At 46.8% G+C, this 22492-nt stretch overlaps 2 protein-coding genes across 6 annotated transcripts in view; both read right to left on the minus strand.

Moving 5' to 3' along the window:
* Positions 1 to 3090: 3090 nt before the first annotated feature.
* On the minus strand, positions 3091 to 4681 carry LOC149341618 (uncharacterized). Its single transcript, XM_089542004.1, has one exon. It carries the CDS (start codon positions 4250 to 4252, stop codon positions 3674 to 3676), a length of 579 nt encoding a protein of 192 aa, XP_089398130.1. The 5' UTR covers positions 4253 to 4681; the 3' UTR covers positions 3091 to 3673.
* A 6673-nt stretch (positions 4682 to 11354) lies between these two features.
* Ca-beta (Calcium channel protein beta subunit) overlaps positions 11355 to 22492 on the minus strand; it is a 119617-nt gene continuing 108479 nt past the window's right edge. For all 5 annotated transcript variants that reach the window (XM_089543718.1, XM_089543721.1, XM_089543722.1 and 2 more), the window contains one exon: positions 11355 to 18245. In XM_089543718.1, coding sequence (XP_089399844.1) covers positions 17832 to 18245 — 414 coding nt within the window. In that variant the 3' untranslated portion in view covers positions 11355 to 17831. The remainder of the gene's footprint in view (positions 18246 to 22492) is intronic.

Raw genomic sequence — 22492 nt, forward strand, 5'->3', positions numbered from 1 at the left:
TTCCTCCAAGACCTATGCAGCCACGGCGCAGGAGATACCGCAAGGGGGAGACCCTCCCTCTGGATGAGCCCTTGCCCCGAGGTCCATGTCGGTGCGAATAAAGTATACTCTCTCTCACTCTCTGGCCCCCTGGGATGGTGGTGGTGGCGAAAATTTTTTTTTAATACTCAGAGAGAGTTTGGGGATCAGAAGACCCCGCTACATGGTCGGTATCCTTAGTCCGGGACACCGCATGACGAGGCCCCGTCTCGCGCCCGCTTTACTAGAGCCCTTTGGGACTCCAAGGGACTCCAGTGTGGAGCAGTTGAGGAGGGCAGTCTCCCATGCCTCGCGGTTGGGGGAAGGTGAGGATTCCGATTACATGCCCACCCCATGTGAAAGATATCGCAGATCTCTCCACAGTGCGGGCAGCGCACATCTGTGGCCTCCATCGGGGCTGTTTGGCTTGTTGCGCAGCAGCGCGCGGAGCGTTCTCGCCCTGCACATGCGCAGAGCGTCCCGCCACCCGTTGCTGGCCGGCGTTCGCGTTGGCGTCCTCCCTGGACGTCTTCTTTCGTCCGCGCCATACGCGAACCATATCTTGAAGATACTCCTCCTCGCTGGGAAGAGGCTCCTCAAGTTGCACGGTTACCATATTGACGATCCTTAGAGAGGTTGGATCGTAGCCGGTGACTTGAACTGGGACCGCCATAGCCGGGGAATCCCCGAACGCGGCCGGCGAAGGCCTTGCCACCATTAGGCTTAGCGCCGCAGAGGCGTGGCGGTCTTCAAGGCTCTGAAAATTCAACAAAATTCAGCGCACCTTGGCAAATGTGGTATCCGCGGATGCCGCCTAGCTTGCCGGAGACGATGATTCCAAGCTTGCTTGAGAAAAAAGTTGACTGCAAATAACAGCGATCATTGGCAGAGCCGATGTGGCGTGCGACCGCTCCCGTTGCCGACCACCGCGTTCTCCTCCCCCCTCCCTTGGAGAGTTGACACCTCAGTCGTGCTTTAAGGTATACGTGGCGGTAGTGACAGATGTGTGCTGCATGCGTTGGCATCGACAACGTTGTGGAAGAAACGCGGCACTGAAGCCATAAGGTGTCGGCGTTCGTTGTGTTCATTGGCGTTGACAACGTTTTAGACTCCGATGATTTTAAGGAAAAGTGCGCATAACTGGCTCCCTGGGTCAGTGGACGCCTGATGGATGGATGGACGGAAAACTTTATTAAGCAAGCGAGTTTGGACCGTGCAAGGTCTCAGGGCCACCGCACAGCCCTCACATTACGCGCAAGTGTCCAGGCCACGTAGGGCCATGGCACTGGCACCCCGGTTCACACAGCGAAGTTGCGTGTCCGGGTCCTGCGACGCAAGGAGGGCCTCCCATTCCTCCCATGTACCGATGGCGGGCTGTCCCTGCGGGGGAGGATCGGCAGGGCAGCCGAAGAGGATGTGGTCCAGGGTGGCGTGCGATTCTCCGCAGAGTGCACTCTGGGGAAACATGGCGGAAGTAGGATGACGCTGAGGTGTAGGAAGAGTTCGGGTCTGGAGTCGCCTCCAGAGGATTTGTTGGGAGTGGGATAGGCGGCGGTGGGGAGGGGGATAGAGTCGACGGGCAAGGCGTGCTTGTTGAGTCAGTTCTATAGCTGCTTCCTCTGCTTCTTCCGGGGTACAAGGGGGGTCTATGAAATGGGTAAATGGGGGGGGGGGGGGGGAGGGTTGGTGCTGGATGGTAAACCCCAGCTACTGAACGGTCTACACGCGGCGTCCACCCAGCGCACATCCTCTGAAGTGCCATATTCTTTATGGAGAGCTTTGGCTCGCGCGACTCGGCGGGATTGATGGTATTCAGGGTGGACATTCTTAGGAAGGGGTTTCAGGATAAGCGCGGTGTGTATGGCGCGAGGGAGAGAGATGGAGTCTGTCGTGTGGGCGGGTATGCGAATTCCCAGAGAATCCAGTATATATCGTCCGGTTTCCGTGACAGCCAGACGAAGGTACTGTGTGTAGCGATGTGCATCTATAAGTTATTGTATAGTGTTGTGCATTCCTAATTTCAACAGCCTGTCCGTGCTAGTGCTCTTTGGTAGGTTTAGCGCTGCTTTGGTAGCCATGCGGATTAGAGCATTGATCTTATCTTTATCCGCACAGGAGAGGTTCAGGTAAGGAGTGGCGCCTGAATGGCGTTGTGAGGGGTGGAGGGAGAGAGATGTGGGGTGCATGCGTTAGCGCCGATAACGTCGTGGCAGGCACTCGGCACTGCAGCAATAGGCTGCACCGTTCATTGGGTGAGCAAACTCTCGCGATCAATCATTAACTGCGACCTGCCAGAGTGGCAAGGTGGGCGCGCTGCCTATCCAGTGGCCGGAACGCACTCAACGGTACAGACGCCAAGCCGCCTATAGTTGCCCGATACGCCATAGCTTTCGCTCTCTAACCGGGTTCAGCAGTAGTTAAACCGCAGCTAATTTTACTAACTGCAATGATCCTTCTTTTGGAGAGAAGCTCACGCGTGTGGTTAAAGCTAGCCGTGCCTTCAGCTTGCTCTGGCCCTGCCCGCGCTATGTCGGCAAGACACACTTACCTGTCTTATTCCCACAGCCTATAAAGGCGATTTCGGGGCTGTATTAAGGTATTTTTATTGCTTAGATTACGAAAAGAGCCCACGACACAGTTTTGGCCCATTATTCATTTCACATCAGTTTTACTTCAGCTGCTTGAAGACGCAAACAAAAATGCCAGTATATAGGCTTGACAATGTCTGCCTCCCTATAAATGGCAACCGATTGGTACGGTTGTAGTGTGGTTGTTGACTGCACATTTTCATACAGCATGAAAAGCACTGTAAGCAGAAAAGCGCACAATGTCAAAAACGATAAAATGTAATCAATACTGCTGATACAATGTAATATGCCGAATGGTATAACATAAATGAAAAGAACGGGTGGATGCTCTGACACTGTCAGAGCAGGAGTCTTCACCCTGAAAGCGAGAATCCTCCGCTACTGCTGCGGAACACGTCGTCGTGACACATGGGCACTGTACTCTGCCTCTAGCAATCGCCCATAAAATTGAACAGGGACGATAGAGCTGAAGAAAACTAAAGCGTCTCATTGAACATAACTTTAATCTCACGTTTCCAGATAGTGCGACAATATAAAAACGTTTTATGCGTGTTCGTACCATTATTAATACAATATCAGCACCTTACAATATCTGGCGCTGCAGAACAAAGGAAAACAAGCCGGCTGAGGGAGCATCTCCCTTACCAGGCAGCGTCACGGCAAAATATTTGTCCCGTTAAGAACGTGACCTACGCTCGCGTCGGCGTCCGTTGCGTTGAACCCGGGTATAGAGTTTTAGCAGAGCGGGTTTACTGCCCGATAATGAACGCCGCGCTATCGTCGGCCGGCGTCCCTTTAACCTCAGTGAATATGGCCCGCACCAACGGGTTCACGAGTCCGCAGCGCCCCGAGTAGTCGTCGCTTCCCACGTCCCAAATGATGACACCTCCAAGGAACATCTTGTCCACAAGCGAAGCCGTCTTGCGTACTCTGATCTCGTCCTCATAGCCCATCCAGAGGTTGTTTCGCCAGGCTTTGGGCCTCTCGCTCTCGCGGTCCAAGGACACCGCCCAGCCGGCTTGATGTATCACATGACATGCTTCTCCGTAGGACACGACGCGAACCTCTCAAGCGTTGTTCCAGGTGGGCACCTCGTTTTTCCCGGGAAGCTTGGACGCGGTGCCCACGTAGCCTGACAGAGAGATGGCGACCAGCAGCCGTCTGCGGGGCACGACGCTAGAGATCGCGTGCTCGATGGAATCCTGGACGCTTCTGCCGCCTTTGTGGCCACGCTGATGGTAGAAAGGCACGAGGATGCGGTCGGAAGCATTGGCTGCGCGGTGCATACCGTGCGACGCTAAGCCCACGTAGTCGAGGAACTTGGTTAATCGGCCAAGCCTGGCGCCTCCTCTAAAGATAACCGCGTCCGACGTCGCGGTCACGACAAAGAGGAGACCGTGCTTGTGCATCCCTTTCTTGAGGTGAGACAGGAAGGCGGTCGTATGCCATTGGTAGTCGCTTCCGGCGAGGAACATGCGGCTGAGCACGAGCCCGTGGAAGCCGATCTGCAGCACCCAGAGAACCATCTCTGCCAGGAAGGTCTTGAGCACCGTAGCGTTGGGTGTTTCGTGGAAGGCTAGTTGGCTACCGTCGTTCTCGTCACCTGCGGTGACCATGTACCTGAGGTGCAGGAAGCTTTTGTTCATCTCGTCGCGCAGCTCGATCAGGCGGGACAGACCGATGGTACTCTATGGCTTTCCAGTTTGGTCGCTGAGGGATCCGCGGAGGGGAAGCACCAGGTGCGAGCAGTAGTTACCCGGAAGGTCGGTAGGCCTGTAGGGAACGACACGATCGCAGAATCGGGTCACGTGCACGTGGCACAGGATGGGCACGGGTGTATGCCTCCGCGAGCGGACCTTGGCTGGAAAAGCGGCAGTGGCCCTGCTGTTCCCCTTGCGGACGTCGAAGGCGATCACGAAAACGAACACACCAACGAGCAGCATCGTGAAGCTGGCGAACGCGGTGCCAAATTACTCGATATATGGCTTCTTGATGAACCTTACGCGAGCGCTGCCACCGCCGCTGAGAGCAAGCTCTGCTCGTATTCCACGTACTATTGCGGCATCTTCACCCCTTCTTGATGCCTGCTTCTGCTGTTGTTGTTGTTGAATGGCACATACCCACTCTGGGGGATCGGCCAAGAATCGGGTGGTAAAGGTTGGTATTCACCTGTACGTAGTAAAGGCAAAAGGAAAGCACACGGGAGAGGAACACCGGGGGAGTCTACCACAAGAAGGGCACGGAGAGAATGAAAAAAACAAATAAAAAAAACAAATAATAATAATTATTATAATTAATAATAATAATCATATATATATATATATATATATATATATATATATATATATATATATATATATATATATATATATATATATATATATAAAGGAGTTTGGATTGGAGAGAGAGTGAAAAAGAGAAAAGAGAATAATTCGAAAAATAATGCACGGCGCAGCTTGCAGCTTCCTCGTCTTCTTCCGCCACACCACCCCCTGCCGTAGTCGGTACCTTCCAAGTGGTTTGCTGCACTTTCTTTCTGTATAGCACATGGCTACGCAGTTTGCTCTTTGAAGCATGACATGCTATCATACTTATTTTTTGGGACATTTCCTCCGAGAGAATTTTGCCCAGGCGTTAGTCAAAATCTTTGAAACATTTCTGCCAGCCGTTAAAACGACGGCAAGTAATAGTGCTCCAGCGACTGTAAGAGTGCTCCAGCGATATAAACAAAATCTTCGGCTCCAGTGAGCCGCACATCTTGAGCCACTTTTTGGCAAACCATGTAGTATACATACACGTTGATATGCAAACCCAACGTATACGCGTTCTCCAGAAAGCGTTCTGACGTGAAAGAAGAACGCTGCGTCGCACCCTGGCCAATCCCCCGCCGTGGGTATGTGCCATTAAGCCTGAGGACATCATCATCATCATCAGAAGCAATTAAGTTCGTGGGGTTTAACGTCCCAAAGCGACTCAGGCTATGAGGGACGCCGTAGTAAAGGGCTCCGGAAATTTCGACCACCTGGGGTTCTTTAACGTGCGTTGACATCGCACAGTACACGAGCCTTTAAAATTTCGCCTCCATCGAAATTCGACCGCCGTAGCCGGGATCGAACCCGCGTCTTTTGGGTCAGCAGCCGAGCACCATAACCACTGAGCCACCGCGGCGGCTCCAGAAGCAGTTAAGTGCCCACACAGGTGTAATTTACCAATAACACAAGTATAATTTTTTATTCTAAATTAATACCTTTCAACCTCCTTTAACATTATTATAAACCTTTCCCAGTTTAATCAGCCACCTATTCTGTGATCGTTCGACTTCACTGAAAACAGGAATTCTATCTCCTATTTCGGACTGCACCCAACTTTGGCCCATCTCCCGATGTATATATGTGCTAGTCCTACAGAGGTCAACTACGATAATTAAATGCCCACGAGAATAGACGCCTGTTCAAGTCGACAGTGGCGAGATTTAAGGCACAGGCTCCTTAGCCATGCACCCTGCCTAAAGCCCCTCTGTGGTCGCTAACGCTATGGAGGGGCTTTAGTGAAGCCGAGCACCAGGCTGGCCAAAGATTGTACCATTTGACGAAACCGGAGGGTAACCGGCGGCAGTGAGAGTCGCTGATCAAAACATAGCCGTAACGGGCAGTGAGGAAGGGCGCCAAGAGCACAGAGTGCGATTGGCAAATTGGCAAATTGGTTTTTGAGGAAAGGAAATGGCGTAGTATGTCCCACATATCTCGGTGGACACCTGAACCGCGCCGTACGGGAAGGGAGGAAGTTAGGAGTGAAAGAAGAAAGAGAGAAAGAGGTGCTGTAGTGGAGGTCTCCGGAATAATTTCGACCACCTGGGGATCTGCCAGTTGGTGTGGCCGTTAGTCGTTCGTACTGCGAGACGGTTACCGCTTCAATAATCTCACTTAGGGTGTTATGAAGACCGAGATCTAAGACTTTCTCAGTCGCTGTGTGCATGGGTAGCCCAACTGCCTGTTTGACACATTTTCTGATTATGGCTTCCACTCTCTCTTTTTCAGCTGACTTGAGATGTAGGTAAGGGCATACGTAAGCGATGCGGCTGATCACAAAGGCTTGTACTAAACAGAGAGTATTGCTTTCCCTGAAGCCCGAGTGGCGGTTACTAATGCGGCGAATGAGTCGCATAATTTGCTGCGAGGTTCCCTGAAGCTTCTGAATTACGTCACCATTGAAGCCGTGTTCTTGTAGAATTAGGCCCAAGATTTTAATTTTGGGTACTCGAGGAATGGGGACTCCGCGAATACTGAGTTCGATGGCCGGTGGGGGTTGCGCAAGGGATCTGATTTTGCGGAATATGAGAAATTCAGATTTGGCTGGAGAGCACCGCAGCCCCTTGGGGTCTACATAGCTCCCCACGATATCGATGGCACGCTGGAGTCTCTCTTCGATTTCGGCATCACTGCCCTCGGCCGTCCACAATGTGATATCTTCAGCATAGAGGCTGTGGTGGAGTTGCGGTTGGAGTTGCGATCTAAATCTAAATCATATGATCTAAATCATATCATATAATCTTCTGGATCTAAATCATATGATCTGGAACTGTTCGCAGTCCCTACCCGCGAGTCGCTTCATTACCGACTCTGATCATTGGGAGGCTCTATTGCTCAGCCCCGACCCGGGGACACAGATCAAGCTCCTCCAGCTGGCTGAAGACGCCGCCGCTGCCCAAGGGATAGCGCCGCCGTTTAAGCGGGGGGCGACTTCGGGTCGCTCCTCTATATCCGCTGGAAATAAAGTTCCACCACCACCACCACCACCACCTGGGGATCTTTAACGTGCGCTGACATCGCACAGCACACGGGCGCCTCTTGCGTTTCGCCTCCATCGAAACGCGGCCGCCGCGGTCGGGTTCCAACCCGGGTACTCCGGCTCGGTAGCGCCTTACCACTGAGCCACCGCGGCGGGTCACCGAGTGCGATTCACTCGCCACGGACGTTCCAATGGCGGTTCACGGGCAGTCAGTTTGAATGTGAGCACGAAGTCTTGGGTTGCTTGAGCAATGAATGCAGTAGTCGACGAGCACAAGCGTAAACATGTGTATGGATCGACTTAAGCTAGGCTACACAGTAAAAAAAAAAAAAAAGTGTGCAAAATTAGAGACACTTTTGCGGAAATTTATTGTTGCCGCGCAGAAAAACTTTGATACTGGAAATAACAGAAACGCGATCAAGCAAGAAGCGGGCATTTTCTGTTTCTGACCGCCGTAGTGTAGTCACATGCGTTTATATTCAGAATTTAGCAACGAATAATGCACAGCTAAAAACGTTATTTTATTTTTTTTAAGCCTTGAATATATTAAACAGAAGCGTACTGCTATATTTTCCGCCCGACGAGTACTCTGTGGCCCTGCTTTTGATGCGGAGCTGCGCTTCGCAAAACTGTGACTACTGGCAAGGGCCCCTTGACCGCAGAGTGAGTGAGTGAGTAGAAACTTTATTGATTTATAAGATTTAGCCTGCGGTGGAGGTCTTCTTCAAGTCTTCTCTTCAAGTCTTGAGGTTGCCTCCTAGCCTTGGGTTGACCGCAGAACTTTTTCCAGGGGGGGGGGGGCACTTGATGTTAGGTTTTTTTGTAGTTGTTTTCTACAAGGCATAAATAATATCCGTAATTCCGTAATTCCCTGCCGCTTGATACAGGCCCTATACTTTCATTTGAGTCACCTAAGGTGACCTTTAGACTGTATTCTAGATGTTGCGTGCGATGGAGAGAGAGAGAGAGAGAGTTTAATGAATAAAGGAGAGGTCTGCCTGGTCATAAGCCTAGCATGCTACTGCATAACTAGCATGCGATGGAGATGCTGTAACGACATGTTAATACAGGGGCACAGAGCTCGCATCTCAGAAAATGGCGGGAAAGCCTGAGCTGATAACTTTCGGTTTATCGGGGTTTGACGTCGCAAAGCGACCTAGGATATGAGGGACGCCGTAGTGAAGGGCTCCGGAAATTTCGACCACCTGGGGTTCTTTAACGTGCACTGACATCGCACAGTACACGGGCCTCTGGAATTTCGCCTTCATCGAAATTCGGCCGCCGCGACCGGGATCGAACCTGCTTCTTTCGGGCCAGCAGCCGAGCGCCGTAACCACTGAGCCACCGCTTCGGGGCTGTACATAACTTTCATCCTCCACCTTGTGGTTTCAAGTTGTCTATGCTTCATAAATTGTTTGTGCTGAAGGTGCAGCGTTGGCACGTGCTGACGCGCGATTCCCATGTCACCGCGGGCGCCGCCGTAGCGGCAAGCGTCGTGTGTTTAGTTCCATCGTGCCTTTGTCTCGCTACCGCAATCACGAAGCCCTTAATTTTCCTCGCGTTCACGATTGTCTAAAGGATACTTGAAACCTTTGAAATGTGTTTTGGCGTGCTGTACGTTTTATCCAGTTCTTCAAAAATGCACCAACCGACTCTACACCAACCAGCCCATATGTGCCCTCTTCTGGAATTCATTTATTTTACATCGGGCACTTTCCTATCCTCTACATGCCTCCGCTCCTCCGTTATATATGTGTCAACCTTTTGGCCGCAACCACATGCCGGGCCGTCTCCTCACGACAGCGCCGGTGTTTGTCCTTCTCTCTCGTCTTCTGTTGTGCTGTTTTATCCAGTTCTTCGAAAAGATACCAACCAGCCCGTATTTGCCCTCTTCTGCGACGAAGTTAGCGCGAGCCACGGGTACGGGTTAGTGCGCTGGATGCTCACGTGATCAGGGACACACGGCGCGGTCGCTTGGCGCGGAGAACCTCGCTTAAAAAACGCGCATCGTAGCAACCATGTGCGCTACAGAGAGGATGGTAGCGGCTAGATACCAAGCTTCCTGCTTATATGCCTAGCAATAAAGATTACCAGTTAAGTTATATCAAAGTCCTTTAATGGAACTTTCACCAATGTACACAGCTTATGGTAGGCATAATGCAAGAGATTTAATGTTGAATCCTTTTAGTTGAACACCATTACTGCGCGAAGGATAAAAGAAAAATGTGGGGTGCGCGTCAAGTATACTCATTGTTTATGGCAACACCACCAACTCCATAAGAGATCCTTTGTCACCCCAAGCAGTACTGCACATTGAAATAATGTTATAAAATTGCTATGTAAGTTGCAGTTATGTTATACATTTACATTGGAGCATTTTTGTTGTTAAAATTCAGAGATAACATACATTACCAGAGTCCTTCAATGCTTTGAAGGACTCTTGGTTATACTCAGGCACGCGGACCGCCACATCGGCTGTAAGAATCGACAAATTGTGTCACTCACACAACGAAGCTCATGGAATCGCTGCTATCCGCCCACGGTCGCACAGCTACTGGGATAAAAAGGTTCCTTCTCCATCACACAGGACAGTGCGGCCATTGCTGTGCTTTGGGCGAAGCTGGCAAAATTCATTTCTGAAGGCTCCACCGATATATGGTTCAGAACAGTTCGTGGCAACAAAACCAGCACTCGCCCAGGTCGCGCGGCCACACAGATGCAACAAGCAGTGTGCACATATGCAGGACTTATAAAATGAAATTCTTTTTTTTTTCAATTTTTCTTTGTGCCAAGATCGAATGATTAAGGAAACGAAGGATTTTGAAGGATTCGATGAGTTTATGGACACGTATATTGCAGTCATGGAGAGAGAGAGAGAGAAGTATGAAAGGCATGACAATCACTTCTCTAGAAGTCGGGAAGAGCAAGGCGATGGATCCTATCCGGGCAGGTTCTCATTTCATATTCGCCTTCTATCCTTACCTCCATGTTTCCGCATGCCCTCTTAGCACCGGACATTTAGCCGCCACTGAACACTGTGAGAAAAACTAGCAGTTAAGTGCACGGAGCAGCGGAGCCTGAGACATGCAAAATTGGAAATTGGTTTTGAGGAAAGGAAATGACTGCTGCATATCTCGGTGCACACCCCGAACTGCCCTGTAAGGGAAGGAATAAAGAAGGAAGTGATTTAAACCACCTGAGGATCTTTAACCTGCACTGACATCGCCCGCACACAGACCCAAGACAACATGCAGAAGCTGATTTTCATTGAGAACTAGGCAAGAGAAACTGCCCAAAGTATAAGGGAAAAGCACACACAGCCAAGGGCATAGTTGGGTCCGATCCATGTGCACTATAATTTTGAGGTGTTGCAACACATCGAATGTGGTTTTAAAGGACGGCCCGCCTAGAGTGGCTGGCACGCCAGCCAGCATGAGCTGTTCATGAGGCCCAATAAGGAACGTGAAGGCACTCGTTTGCAGAGGTGCAGTTATGCACAAGGGCGTCCGCAGAACTTTTTCCAGGGCCCGGTATAAGGGAGGCGGTAGATTAGCACGAAAAAGAACTATTTGTGGCCTAAACTGCGCACATGAAACAAAAATTAGAAGCAGCAAATTAGTGCTAGGCTTGGAGAACAAACATTAGAATTTATTAATGAACAAAGAATTGAACTCCATAAGCAAAATCCGATAACTTAATATCACCTAAGCGTGCTAATCAAGCTGTGTAGTTGTTTTCTACTAGTGCATAAATAATATCCGTAATTCCAGCGGGGAGGGGGGCAACCGCCCCTCTTCCGGACGCCCATGGTTATGCAATAAAAGTTGTGACAATAATCACTGCTTTGCAAAAATGTGCGATTGCACACATGTAGTCTCGTAACCTGTGAAGGAACACTTTTAGACAAATTAGGATATGGACAGTATTTTTCGTGTGATAATTCAATGACAAAAGGCATGATGTTTGGCAATGTCTTTATTTACAAACTGCCGTAAAGGATTTTTTTTTTCTTGTGGTTCGTATTTATACATTACACTGCGCGCATATATGTATATGTGGTATATACATATACGCGATTTCCTTGCAAGAGCCTTCATTATGAAAACGCTTTGTTCAAGAAAAAAAAAAGAGCAAAGCACATTTCCTGACAAAGCATGCTCAGAACTTGTGTGCAAGCTAGGAGCATACGCCCTTCATCCACACACATTTCGATTAGCGTCAGCACTTGCCTGTATGTATATATTTATATATGTATGTATACCTGCCTTTTTCTTTTCATCGAAAGAGAGGATAGAGTAGAAAACCTCAAATGTTGCACATTTTACAAGAGGGCTGGAAAGGGAGAGTCTCTTAGTAGCTCAAACACTGCCGGGGAAAAGAAAACTGTAGAGAAAGAGCGCCAGAGCTAAAGATAGAACAAGAGAGAGAGCGATAGAGCTTTGAGAGAAACCATTCTGGCGTACACATATGTACAAATCACCCACACAGTCGTGCCGTGCGCTGACGACACACAACTCCCATTGTAACTGGGCAAAGAAAAGATAACGACAAAGGCTAAAAGAAATGCAAGCAAAATGCTGCCACTATTGATGGAAGATGGGAACTCCGTAGAGCATACATAAACATTGCACTCAGAGAGGAGGGCGACTATAATAAAGCTACATATGCGATGTAACTTACATCACAACCATCGTTTTTTTTTCTCACTTTACAAAATTGACAGGAATGGGAAAGAGCCCACTTTACTGCCTGCCAGGAACAAAATTACACCACAGTATTCACTTCCCATCCACTCTCATCACAATAATTTCTGTCAAGGGCTGTGTAGGTGCATGCACCCATATTCAGCCGCAGTCACAGAGATGACGTACCGTCATGGCTACTCAGCACGACTTAAACCACTGGCTCCGTAGTTGCATGATCGACTCTACCCACTCTGTAAAAGAGGCGGGCAGCATTGCTGAATGCTTCATTTTCACTCCTTCAAAACACAGTGATTAGCTTTCGGATTAACAGAACTGGACTTTCCTGCCACACAATCCATGCTCCTCGTGGCTGGTGCTGTGCATGCACATGTCATAGCAGCATGTCTGGTCACACGGACTGCTACATCTCTGCCATGAAGGTCATGTGTGCAGGTGCACAACACTGACCACAGAGCACAACTGGAAGAATGAGCAGAGTGGCAAAGTACCAAATTAAGCTACAACATGCCGTCCATACCATGAGCAACAGCACAAACGTCTGCCCTCATGAACCACTCATGTAAGTGTAAGCAATGCACGCAAAAACACACAGGCACACGAGCCATCTCCACACACCGCACCCGGCATATCCAATTTAAAACACACAAATGAATAGGCGCAAGAAAAGCAAAGGAAAAGAAAAGTACCCTTGGCTAAGTTGCACAAAAGAACACGCTGAGTGTCGCACTGAAGAGTCAAGCCTAATACACGCATACACACACACGCTAACCAACCCACGCGCGCCATAGTGACAGCCACTACCGCACTTAACAAGGAAGAGGAGAGCATAGGAGACAAGAACATTCGAGGCTGGTTGTTCGATGAATGGTCAGGGTCCCACTGCCGCAAAGGGCCACCGCGTGTGTACAGATAGAGTCCCCAGGAGAAGAAGAAAGTCACTGAGGTCAGCAGGTACAGTTCTAGCAGCTAGCTCAGCATGAGTGCATACCGGAGATGACCATGGTGGTCAGTGCTCGCATTTGCTAGCGTGCCTGGGTGAGAGGGAACAGTGGGAGAGTACATGAAAAAGCAAGAGGCTTGCACTTGCTTTTCAGTGCAGCATACGCAGCAAGTTAAGCTCTAAAGAAAGAAAAAAAAAACAATGTGGGACATGTTGACATGGCATCTTTGCATCTATATATGGTGTACTCTGTGAGAATGCAAACAAAACACCACGTATAAACACTAGTCAAAGACAATGGAAGGACTCTACTGGTATGCTAAAGGCTGTTATAAGTCATGTATGCACTACACAGTGTAGGTCGATGTTTCATTCGCACCATATCTCTGCATCCTTAGAAAAGCTTTAATATGGTAAGCAAATTTTGGTTGCGCTCATGATACTATAAGAAAGTGACTGTTTATGTATAGACACTTTGCCACCTTTGTTTGCCCATTAGCACTCAGACTGCTATACTTATGTCTGATACACTTGTCTTTCTTAAAACAAAAATTAAAAATTGATTGTTTAAGCAGGCATCCTAGTATCACATCATAAGTGCAACCTAAAATAAAAATTTAAAGAGGCTAGGTGACACTACAATTGCCTACCACATAGAGTGCAAAGAAGCTGTGCAAGGATAACAAAGGCAAGGCCAAAAGACAAAAAAAAAGGCAAGGCATCCTGTTTTATGCATTGTGTTCACCTTTTCAGCAAAGCCAAGATGCAAGTGAATTCCAACTTGCCAAACTACATGAACACATGAAGATGCAACTCATAAGGGCACATGACATATCAATAACATGCCTGCTTGCTCATGACAAGACACCAGTCAATGGCTGGGAATAAAGGCAGTAAGAGGTCGTTTTACCATCAACACTCTGACCGAAGCAAACTACGCAGATACTTGCTACATGTAGTAGCTGGTACACAAGTGCTGCAATGTTTGACAGCATCGAACATTGGCACTTTTATATCAGGCATAAAGGAGCAATGATAAAAGTTATGCCTTAACTAAGTTACCAATCTGCATTGCTAGTACACTACAAGCGAGAAATAAAAAACCTACCAGAATATTGGCCAAGGCAAAAATCAGGTTTCTTCCAAAATTTGTAGAAGGCTTTGCTAATGGCAAGCGTTTGCATGCTATCAATTTATCACTCAAAGCACACGTTTTAAAGAAATTGATAAATAAGATAGCAAGTAGCATAAAACCCCAAATAAACTGCCAACTCAGAACAGTGTACGTATTTGGTGCTATAAAAAAATAAGATGCACGAAAGGAAAAGAAGGTCAGGAGTGTGAGCACGAAAAATATTTTCAAAGTGCATTCCATTTCATAGTTCACACCTGATAATCTGCATCTGTTCACTTCTATATTTTTCTCCCTAAAAGGGTTTGGTTTTATGATTCAGTTATACATATCATCTTCATCTGTTCCTTGCTATATCTGAATTGTGTCAAATGCAATCAAATTTCTGTGGTCACATTATAATGTTTAATCCCAATCTAAACGCATATCTTGCCTTTTAATGATATCAAGATACCACGTAGGATGCTACCACAACTTTCAGAAATGAGTGAAAGAAACTGGTATATAGCATGCATCTAGTCGGAGCTTACTCCATAGTACGTATTCATGTCACCAGCTGGATCTCTGCGACATTTCACAGCCTCTCTTCCGAACTCCTTCAGAGAGATTTCTCTACTACAATTGTCTATAGCATGACAAGTGTTTCACTTGGAGAGCAAAAATGAAGGCTTAGTGGGCGGAGCTAAAACCTTGTCAAGCAGGCGTGCAGCAACTGTGACCGTCCTGCAACGAGTTCCAACAAGTTCCAATATGGGGTGCCGAGGCAAGGGTAGCAGAGCCCTTTTTATCAAAAAAGACATCACACTGCTCTCAGTTTGGCTCTCCTTGCGCCCAACTCACATGAGCATTCGGTTACCGTCACAAGAGTCTCAGTTGTAAGGCAGCTTCAATGGAGAGAGAGAAAGAGAGAGTTGCCACAGGGCAATCCTGCTGACGTCTCTCCAGCTACGGTTGGTAATATACATATTTATATATGTGGTGCACTAATTTCATGAACCCACTGGGTGTCTATGTGTATGTGTCACATATAAGTGGCGCATCTGTGTGTGTGTCTGTGTGCAAATACTATTGTCAGTAGCAGTAATGTTTGCAATGTGCATGTGTTCAGGGCTGCACCAACTCTGGACTAAGCACCCCTGCTTAGAGAAAATGAAATCTCACACACCACTCTCCAACGTAGGCCATGAATCGTGGTACCATGGGGATGAAATAAAAGCTCCTGAAGCACATCACCTTAAACTTTCTAAGAACAAACTGCGTTAGCTAGGTGTCCCATCTAAAGGACCACTAGATAACTGGGGTCACCTGACATACTAGCATGATTGAAAATACAGAAATTTCACCAACTAAAAGCAAATGATAATGAATGAGCAGAAAAAAAATGTTCTCACAGATATAAACTGACCTTAACTTAGCTTGCAGGCTGATGGCTAAGGGTGGTCAGAAAGAAATAATGAATTCTTTTTTTCACCGTAATGAAGCCTTACTCATCAGAGCATTAAGGAGATTGCTGACTGAAATGATCCCTACGGCATACACGCAACTCAGAAAAAAAGTGAAACACTAGCTCTACAATCTGTTTCTGCATGCAGCACGTGACTGCTCAACTTTCCATCACTCATCAAGAACAACTTTTCTCTCTACAATTATGCACTTGCTGGGATGATTTGCATGATTACAACCATGTGAAGAGACTAAGTAAGGGGGCTATAGCCTTAGCGTATTTCTCACTCCAGAGTTCCTAAAGCAAGAAGCTTATGGCCACATAATTTATCTTTTCAATTCAAATAATGCAAGCAAACTGAGCCAGTCTCACGGCCATTAAGAAACTCCTATTATGAAGAGCTTACCACCATGAAGGTGACTAGAAGTACTGCAATACATCTAAAAATCTGGTGCATATAACTCCCTCTGCTCCAAAAGCCTAAAAAAATGCCATATTGTTTTATTTCTTGCAAACTTGACTAAAACACTAATAAAGAAAACTTATTTTAAATGCTATATTGCAAACAGTTTAGTGATTTTAGTTGCAGAAACTGTCGCCAAGTTTGAAGGTGTAGATGCCCAAAACAAAAACATGTAAACAATAGCCAAAAAAAAAACAAGCACCACTTCAAAATCAGGACATAATAATTTGGTATCCTAACTATCATAAACACCTTGTTGTGCCACCGAATAACACTGGCAGAATGCCAAGTACGGCAGCTGCATACTGAAGTGGAACTGAAAGACTCTGTAGCTTTAACGCCCCAAGAAAAAGAAAATGAATATAATGCTAAAACCTAATGATGTCTAAATGTGGTCAGCAAAAACATATGCTGAAAGGAACTGTGATAAAATTAAAAACTGAGAGGATCTGTATGGCATGAACATAAGACAGAAATAAGAAGACCTAGTGAGAAAATACTAGTGACATTATTTGGACCGTAAGTTCATGTAGCAACTGCTGCATGAACTTACCCCAAGCTGAAGAAGAGATAAAATTGATCTGATATATAGATCACCTAAGGTAACCTAGAAAACACCTAGTCATAGTCTCTGAAAACAGTTTTGCAACAAACATAAGTTGGCTAGAAAATAAAGAATGTTACACAAAAAGGCCTTTTGCCATAGAAAACAGATCAGTATACAGAAATTACAACAAAAACAAAAACTCCCTGAAGGCTTGGGAATTACCTGGCATCTACAAGGTGTAAAGTCATTGAGCGCAAGTATCCACAGGGAAAGCTGAAGTCCCAAGGAACACAAGTCAACACAAAACAAATATATATATAAATACAAAAGCTTCAGTATGGCAATAAATAGCCAGACACAATGACCTTTGACACAAATATTCACTGCTTCCACAGCAAGGATGCTAGGAATCGAGAAAACAAAAAGGTGCAAAAACTCAAGCTAAGCTGAAAGCCTACATCCTTCTCCGTAGTAATAACTGTCCGCCCTCAGGCGTGAAGCTAGTGCCATTCATGGCCAGTGAAAAATCGCAGAACAGCTTCAAAAGCACGTGCAAGGAACATCCTAGTATCTTGAAGGTGCACACGACAATCCTTGCAGTGGACAGTGTCGCTGCAAGACGCTTGAAAAAAGCATTTTGCATTGAGCAGCAGACTGGTGGTTGTGGACGCGTAAGGCGAGCTTGCTGAAAAGTGTTGCACAGAAGAGAGCATTTCTCTCCCTTTTCTCTTTTGATTACAAATGCAGGGGTGTCGTGTACATGTCAGAGGGTGAGGGAAGGAGCCCAAGGAGAGGGAAGAAGGACCATGCTGTGGTCCTGTGGCACAACCACGCGGTTTTTGTTGCTCAAGAAAGACGTCAACCGCTTGCTATCGAAGAAGGCAGGATGTTGGGGGAAGGGGGCCTGAGATAGGCTGCACAGGTGCATACGCTGCTGCCCCGAGGAAGAACCATCGAGGCAAAGGCAGCCAAGCCCGTGACCTGCCCCTGCCATTGGGGCTAGCCTTGTCAGAGACCGTCGGCCATAGACTGTGCTTTAGAGAGGAGACACAGCGAGCAAGAAAGCGCCGACATTGTGCCAGCCCTGCCAGTGGCTGCCAAGCCACGGCAAGTTGCAGAGCCCAGACACTGATGCCTGTCTGGAAACAATGCAACACCTCCAAAAGAGAAACACCAAGACCACTGCAGTGGGAAGCGAGTCTCTGCTAGAGCACATTGACGGGGTACTTCTGTCCTCTGTGGAGACCCGTATCCCCACTTCCGCCACCCCGGTAGTTGCGGTCATCATCACACTCGTCGTGGTCGTACTCAGATGGGCGGCGGCCATGATGGTGCCGTCGCCGCTGCGTTGCTGCCGTGTGTGGGTGATGGTGGTGGTGGCGAACGTGAGAAGGCGGTGGTGACAGGTCACCAAACTTGTCCTCGAGGTATGGGTCTGGGGCATCATCCCAATCATCAAAGTTGCCGGCCCCCCGGTAGGAGGTGGCCATGACAGGTGGCGGCGGATGCACGCGCGCAGCATCGCCATAGTAGTCAGGATCGTCTTCATCGTCGTGCACCGGGTACATGTCATCCCCACGACAGCTCGCCGCAAACAGGTCCCCTTCCGGAGAAGAAACCTGCACCACACAGCACCAAGAAAGTCCAAAGGGCTGGCAAAACACTAAGAGCAAACTGTGGTGAGCTTAACACCCAGTGCCTGTCTACATTTGGTTGCTCTAAAACCCGCAAGTTTGAAGGCAACTGGCTATTACATCATACAGTATAAAAACAGCTGCCTCTTCTGCAGGCACATGCTACCTGTGGCATATTTGTTTTCCCTAAGCTACATTTTATTGTCGTTAAATGTTTTCATACACCTGAAAATGACAGCGCATCTGATACAGAACGCTTCTTGTTGCTTGCGTGCAAATTTTCCCAACCACAAGCAGCGCCACAGAAGTAGTATAAAATATCGTAGTGCCAACAACACCAGGAACAAGTGGACATTGCTGAAGATTGTTTCTAGTGACTGTACCATAAAGAATGCTGCTAAAGCTGTACTGCCAATATCGGCAAGACATTTTAAAGAAATACGAGGTGCATGCATGCACCCAGGAGAAGAAAAATGTGGCAGGTGTGAATTACAGTGTGGCAAAACTTCATAAAAGTGTGCAGGTGCAGGTCAAAAAGGGGGTTCATTACTTGTACGTGTATGTGTGCCATCGTCATAGCTCCCAGAATCCCTGAAAAGCAGGCAGGGGGGAAAGAAACACAGACAAGAACACTCGCAATGAGAAAACAGTATGAGCCAGCCAGCACACACCATTTTGTCTATTCACTGCACATCTCTCGGTGAAGACAGCACACACAGATGGCACCATCACTGGTCACGCAAGACACAGAAGACAACATGCTTCCCAATGCTTGCTACATATTTTCACACTAGCAAACAAAACTACCTTGAGTGACAGCTCTGAGGGATATTTGTATCGGGACATAAAAGACAAAACGGTCAAGTACGTAACAAAAACTAAACATAGGTTTGTCATAAATACTGAAACAAAGATGATGTAATGCATGCCTGAATTCTTATGCGTTAACAACATAATGGCATGATAAAAGAACAAAAAAAAACTGCCAAGGCTCATTTTAATATCAGCCCTGAAGTAAACAGTCTGATGATATGCTGCCTGGTCAGGTATATTAAAAGGATGGGCCACTAACTCAGCAAAAAGATAAAAGCAATGTTTCATGTGACTGAAGCAGCTCTATTCCCCTCCCCGTCCCCCCTTATTCCAAGATATTTATCTCTTTACAGCTTACTGACCAGCGAAATTCGCTAGTGCTTGCTACCAGCTGTAAAAACCAAAACAAAGTTAGAAACTGTGCTGTAATATACAGCCAAGTCTGTTACTGTTCTTAAATGCAGGAAATCATCAACAGCCTTAAATGCACAGAATATATTATGTCATTGCAAGTAACTTTAATACAAGCATGCACATAGTGTATTAGTGCCTCAGGAATTATAGAAATTAATGAGAAGCGGGTCTTAAGTTAAAGCATATTGGTGAGTAAAAGTCGCTCAAATACCAGAAAATGCATATTTGTCTACAACACTACAAGAAATTCTATTCCTTTTCATACACCTAAAAGTCCCTGTATTAGACTGCTAGGCCTTGCATAAGCTTCCAAACATACTGCCGACAGCACACTTAACACGAACGCTTGAGAGCGTGTCCTGCAGTGACATTAGAGCCGGTGGGCTCTGGGTCCGAGACCATGCTGCATGGTGTGTTTGCATCAGTTCGAGACAGCTAGTACCCAGCTTCCACCTTAACACTGTCCCTGACCCAGAAGCTCAGTGGCGGTAATGCCAGCGGAAGACATGCGCTCGAGCATTGGTGTCAAGAGTGCTGCCGGTGGTACATACTGCTCAGCAACAGCAAACTGCATATCATATGTTGCACCTCACTCTGATAGTTTAAGTATCGCTGTAGAAGAGAGTGCAGTTGGGTATCTAAAGGGCAGTGCGAGAGTGGCGTAATGAGACCAAGTATGTGAACACTCGATACACTATAAAATTACAAATGAACAAAGTTACGAATAAACCAAAAACAAACTCTCTTGCAAGGTTTGGTGCTGAAGTGAGCTGTGTGACCTAGGAGACCGACAAGTTGCACATATGTACAGTAAATGATGCAGTGGGTGCAGTGGTGTGGCAGTATGTGTGGTAGCATAGTTGAGACAGACCTGGAAGTGTACTTGTTTCGGCTTAGGTCTCAACACTCTCTGAAAAAGGTGGCATGAAAAATGGGAAAAAGACGAAGCACCAGTTGTAATGTTCGCAAGCACTGGGGCGTAAAGGGGCAATAAGAAGCCAGCAAAAAAAAAAAAGGAAAATCAGACGGTTGCTCAATCATTCCCGCAATGCGAGATATGAAGAGAACTTTAGTTAGAGTGCAAAAGAATTGCGCCTTCAAAGGTGGCCAAAATTCTTGTTGTACTGTGACTGCAAAATGCACAGACTGGATACTTGAGAGTCCAGCCCAAAATGTATGGCTTATTATTTCAGGTTGTGAGAAACTGATGCAAAGTTTGGCACAAAAAGCCTTCCACTGGTATTATTACTAAGGGTTGTATGAGAACACCATCCTTGTCCAAAGTGAATATGCCATGTGCTGGTCAAATCCAAGAATAGTAACCCAAGACATTAGTATGAGGTGCCTAGTTATTTGTGGAAGTCATTGTAATGCTGCCAGATTGCAAAAAAAAAATTGACATGCATGACAAAATGCACAGCCGACCACCTCATTTGCTTGTACAGGCCATATTTCACATAAATGTGCGACAGTAGCAAGCTATAATACCATGCCATGATGCAAGGAAGATAATACTGTTTGAGGCTAACTCCAAAGATTTTGCACACTAAGCTACTGGCACAAACATCAGAAGCACTGAAAAAGCAAGAATCTCAATGGCAGCCATCCAATCTGTCTAGGCATACATCAGATAAAAGAACTGCCAGCTTGCCGTATGCACTATGCAGTTGTGACCCCTGCAGTAATGACAGTGGCATCCGTAATGGGGCTTGCGAATAGTACAAATAAAAAGAGGAAGTTTTTGAATTTCCTGCTTCACTGCTATGATTATGGCCAATTAGAGCTCGCAGAAAGCTACAGAAACCTACAGTAAGCACAGCAGAAAAACAAATAAGATGACAGAAACAATGCCGAAGTACACATGGCAGAAGTAGAAGTGTACAGAAGTTACATTTACATGCAAAGCGGGTGCTCATGTAACAAACCAAATAAGCTTAACTGCTAGATGTGTACTCCTGCTCACATCAGACTCTTCCATCCATCCATCCTCCCCCCCCCCCCGCCAGCTCCCAAAGAAAACGGGAGGTCTGAATGTTGGCATTCCAATGCATTCCATTTGGAGTGACTGCTTGGTGTTCCACCTGGCTAATGTCACATACTATATGCATATTAAACAAAGTTAGTCGATTACCACCCGCTCCGCTCAAATTCCTACAGCCTACTTCCTTAATAGTGCTAGCGTATAACTTAAGACACCTTACAGGTATCTTGGAGTCCATCTACAGCCTGACTTCACTTGGCATTACCATATTAACACAGTCTTGGCATCAGCTAACTGCGCACTCGGTCTTCTTAGATGTAACCTTAAGCAAGCACCTTCACAGTTAAAAAAAACTTGCTTATGTCACACTGATCCACGTGAAAATTGAATATGCTTCGGCCATATGGAATCCTGTACAAGCGTAAGCCATAAAAAACATCGAATCCCTGGAAAACCATGCTATTCGCTTCATATTTTCGGATTATTCACACTTCACCAGTGTCACAGCACTAAAACAACGTGCCGTGTTGGAATCGCTATTATGTCAACACGTCGCTTCACTCCCCTAACCCCATATCCTAAACTGTACCACCATTCCACCCTATGTAATACCCTCGCACAGGGGCCCTTTGGGGCATTGTAAATAAATGAATAAATATAAAGCATTGGATGCGTAAAAGTTTAGTGTGCAGCTCAAAGGTGTGCTTGGCATCTAAGATTGTCACAGCATTAAGGGTTTAACTGCACATTAGCAAGTGGGCTGCTGCACACTCATCCAAGGTTAGTGTACTTCCATAATTTGCTTTTCATTACATGAGTGATGCTGCTTTCAAAGAAATTCTTAGTTATAGCAGCTATTGAGACAACAGAAAAATTAAACGAATTCAGATGCAGCTCCTCTGTACGCCACCATGTTTGTTGTCAGAATTCTGAATAGGCAAGAAACTCATCATAGCTGGTCTTGGCTTGCAACACCTTAATAATAAAAATTTCTTTTTAAGGCGAAAGCCTTACTGGCCCCATT

This window comes from Amblyomma mixtum, chromosome 5 (assembly GCF_055824585.1).
Source record: "Amblyomma mixtum isolate Tamu chromosome 5, ASM5582458v1, whole genome shotgun sequence".
Taxonomy (NCBI): domain Eukaryota; kingdom Metazoa; phylum Arthropoda; class Arachnida; order Ixodida; family Ixodidae; genus Amblyomma; species Amblyomma mixtum.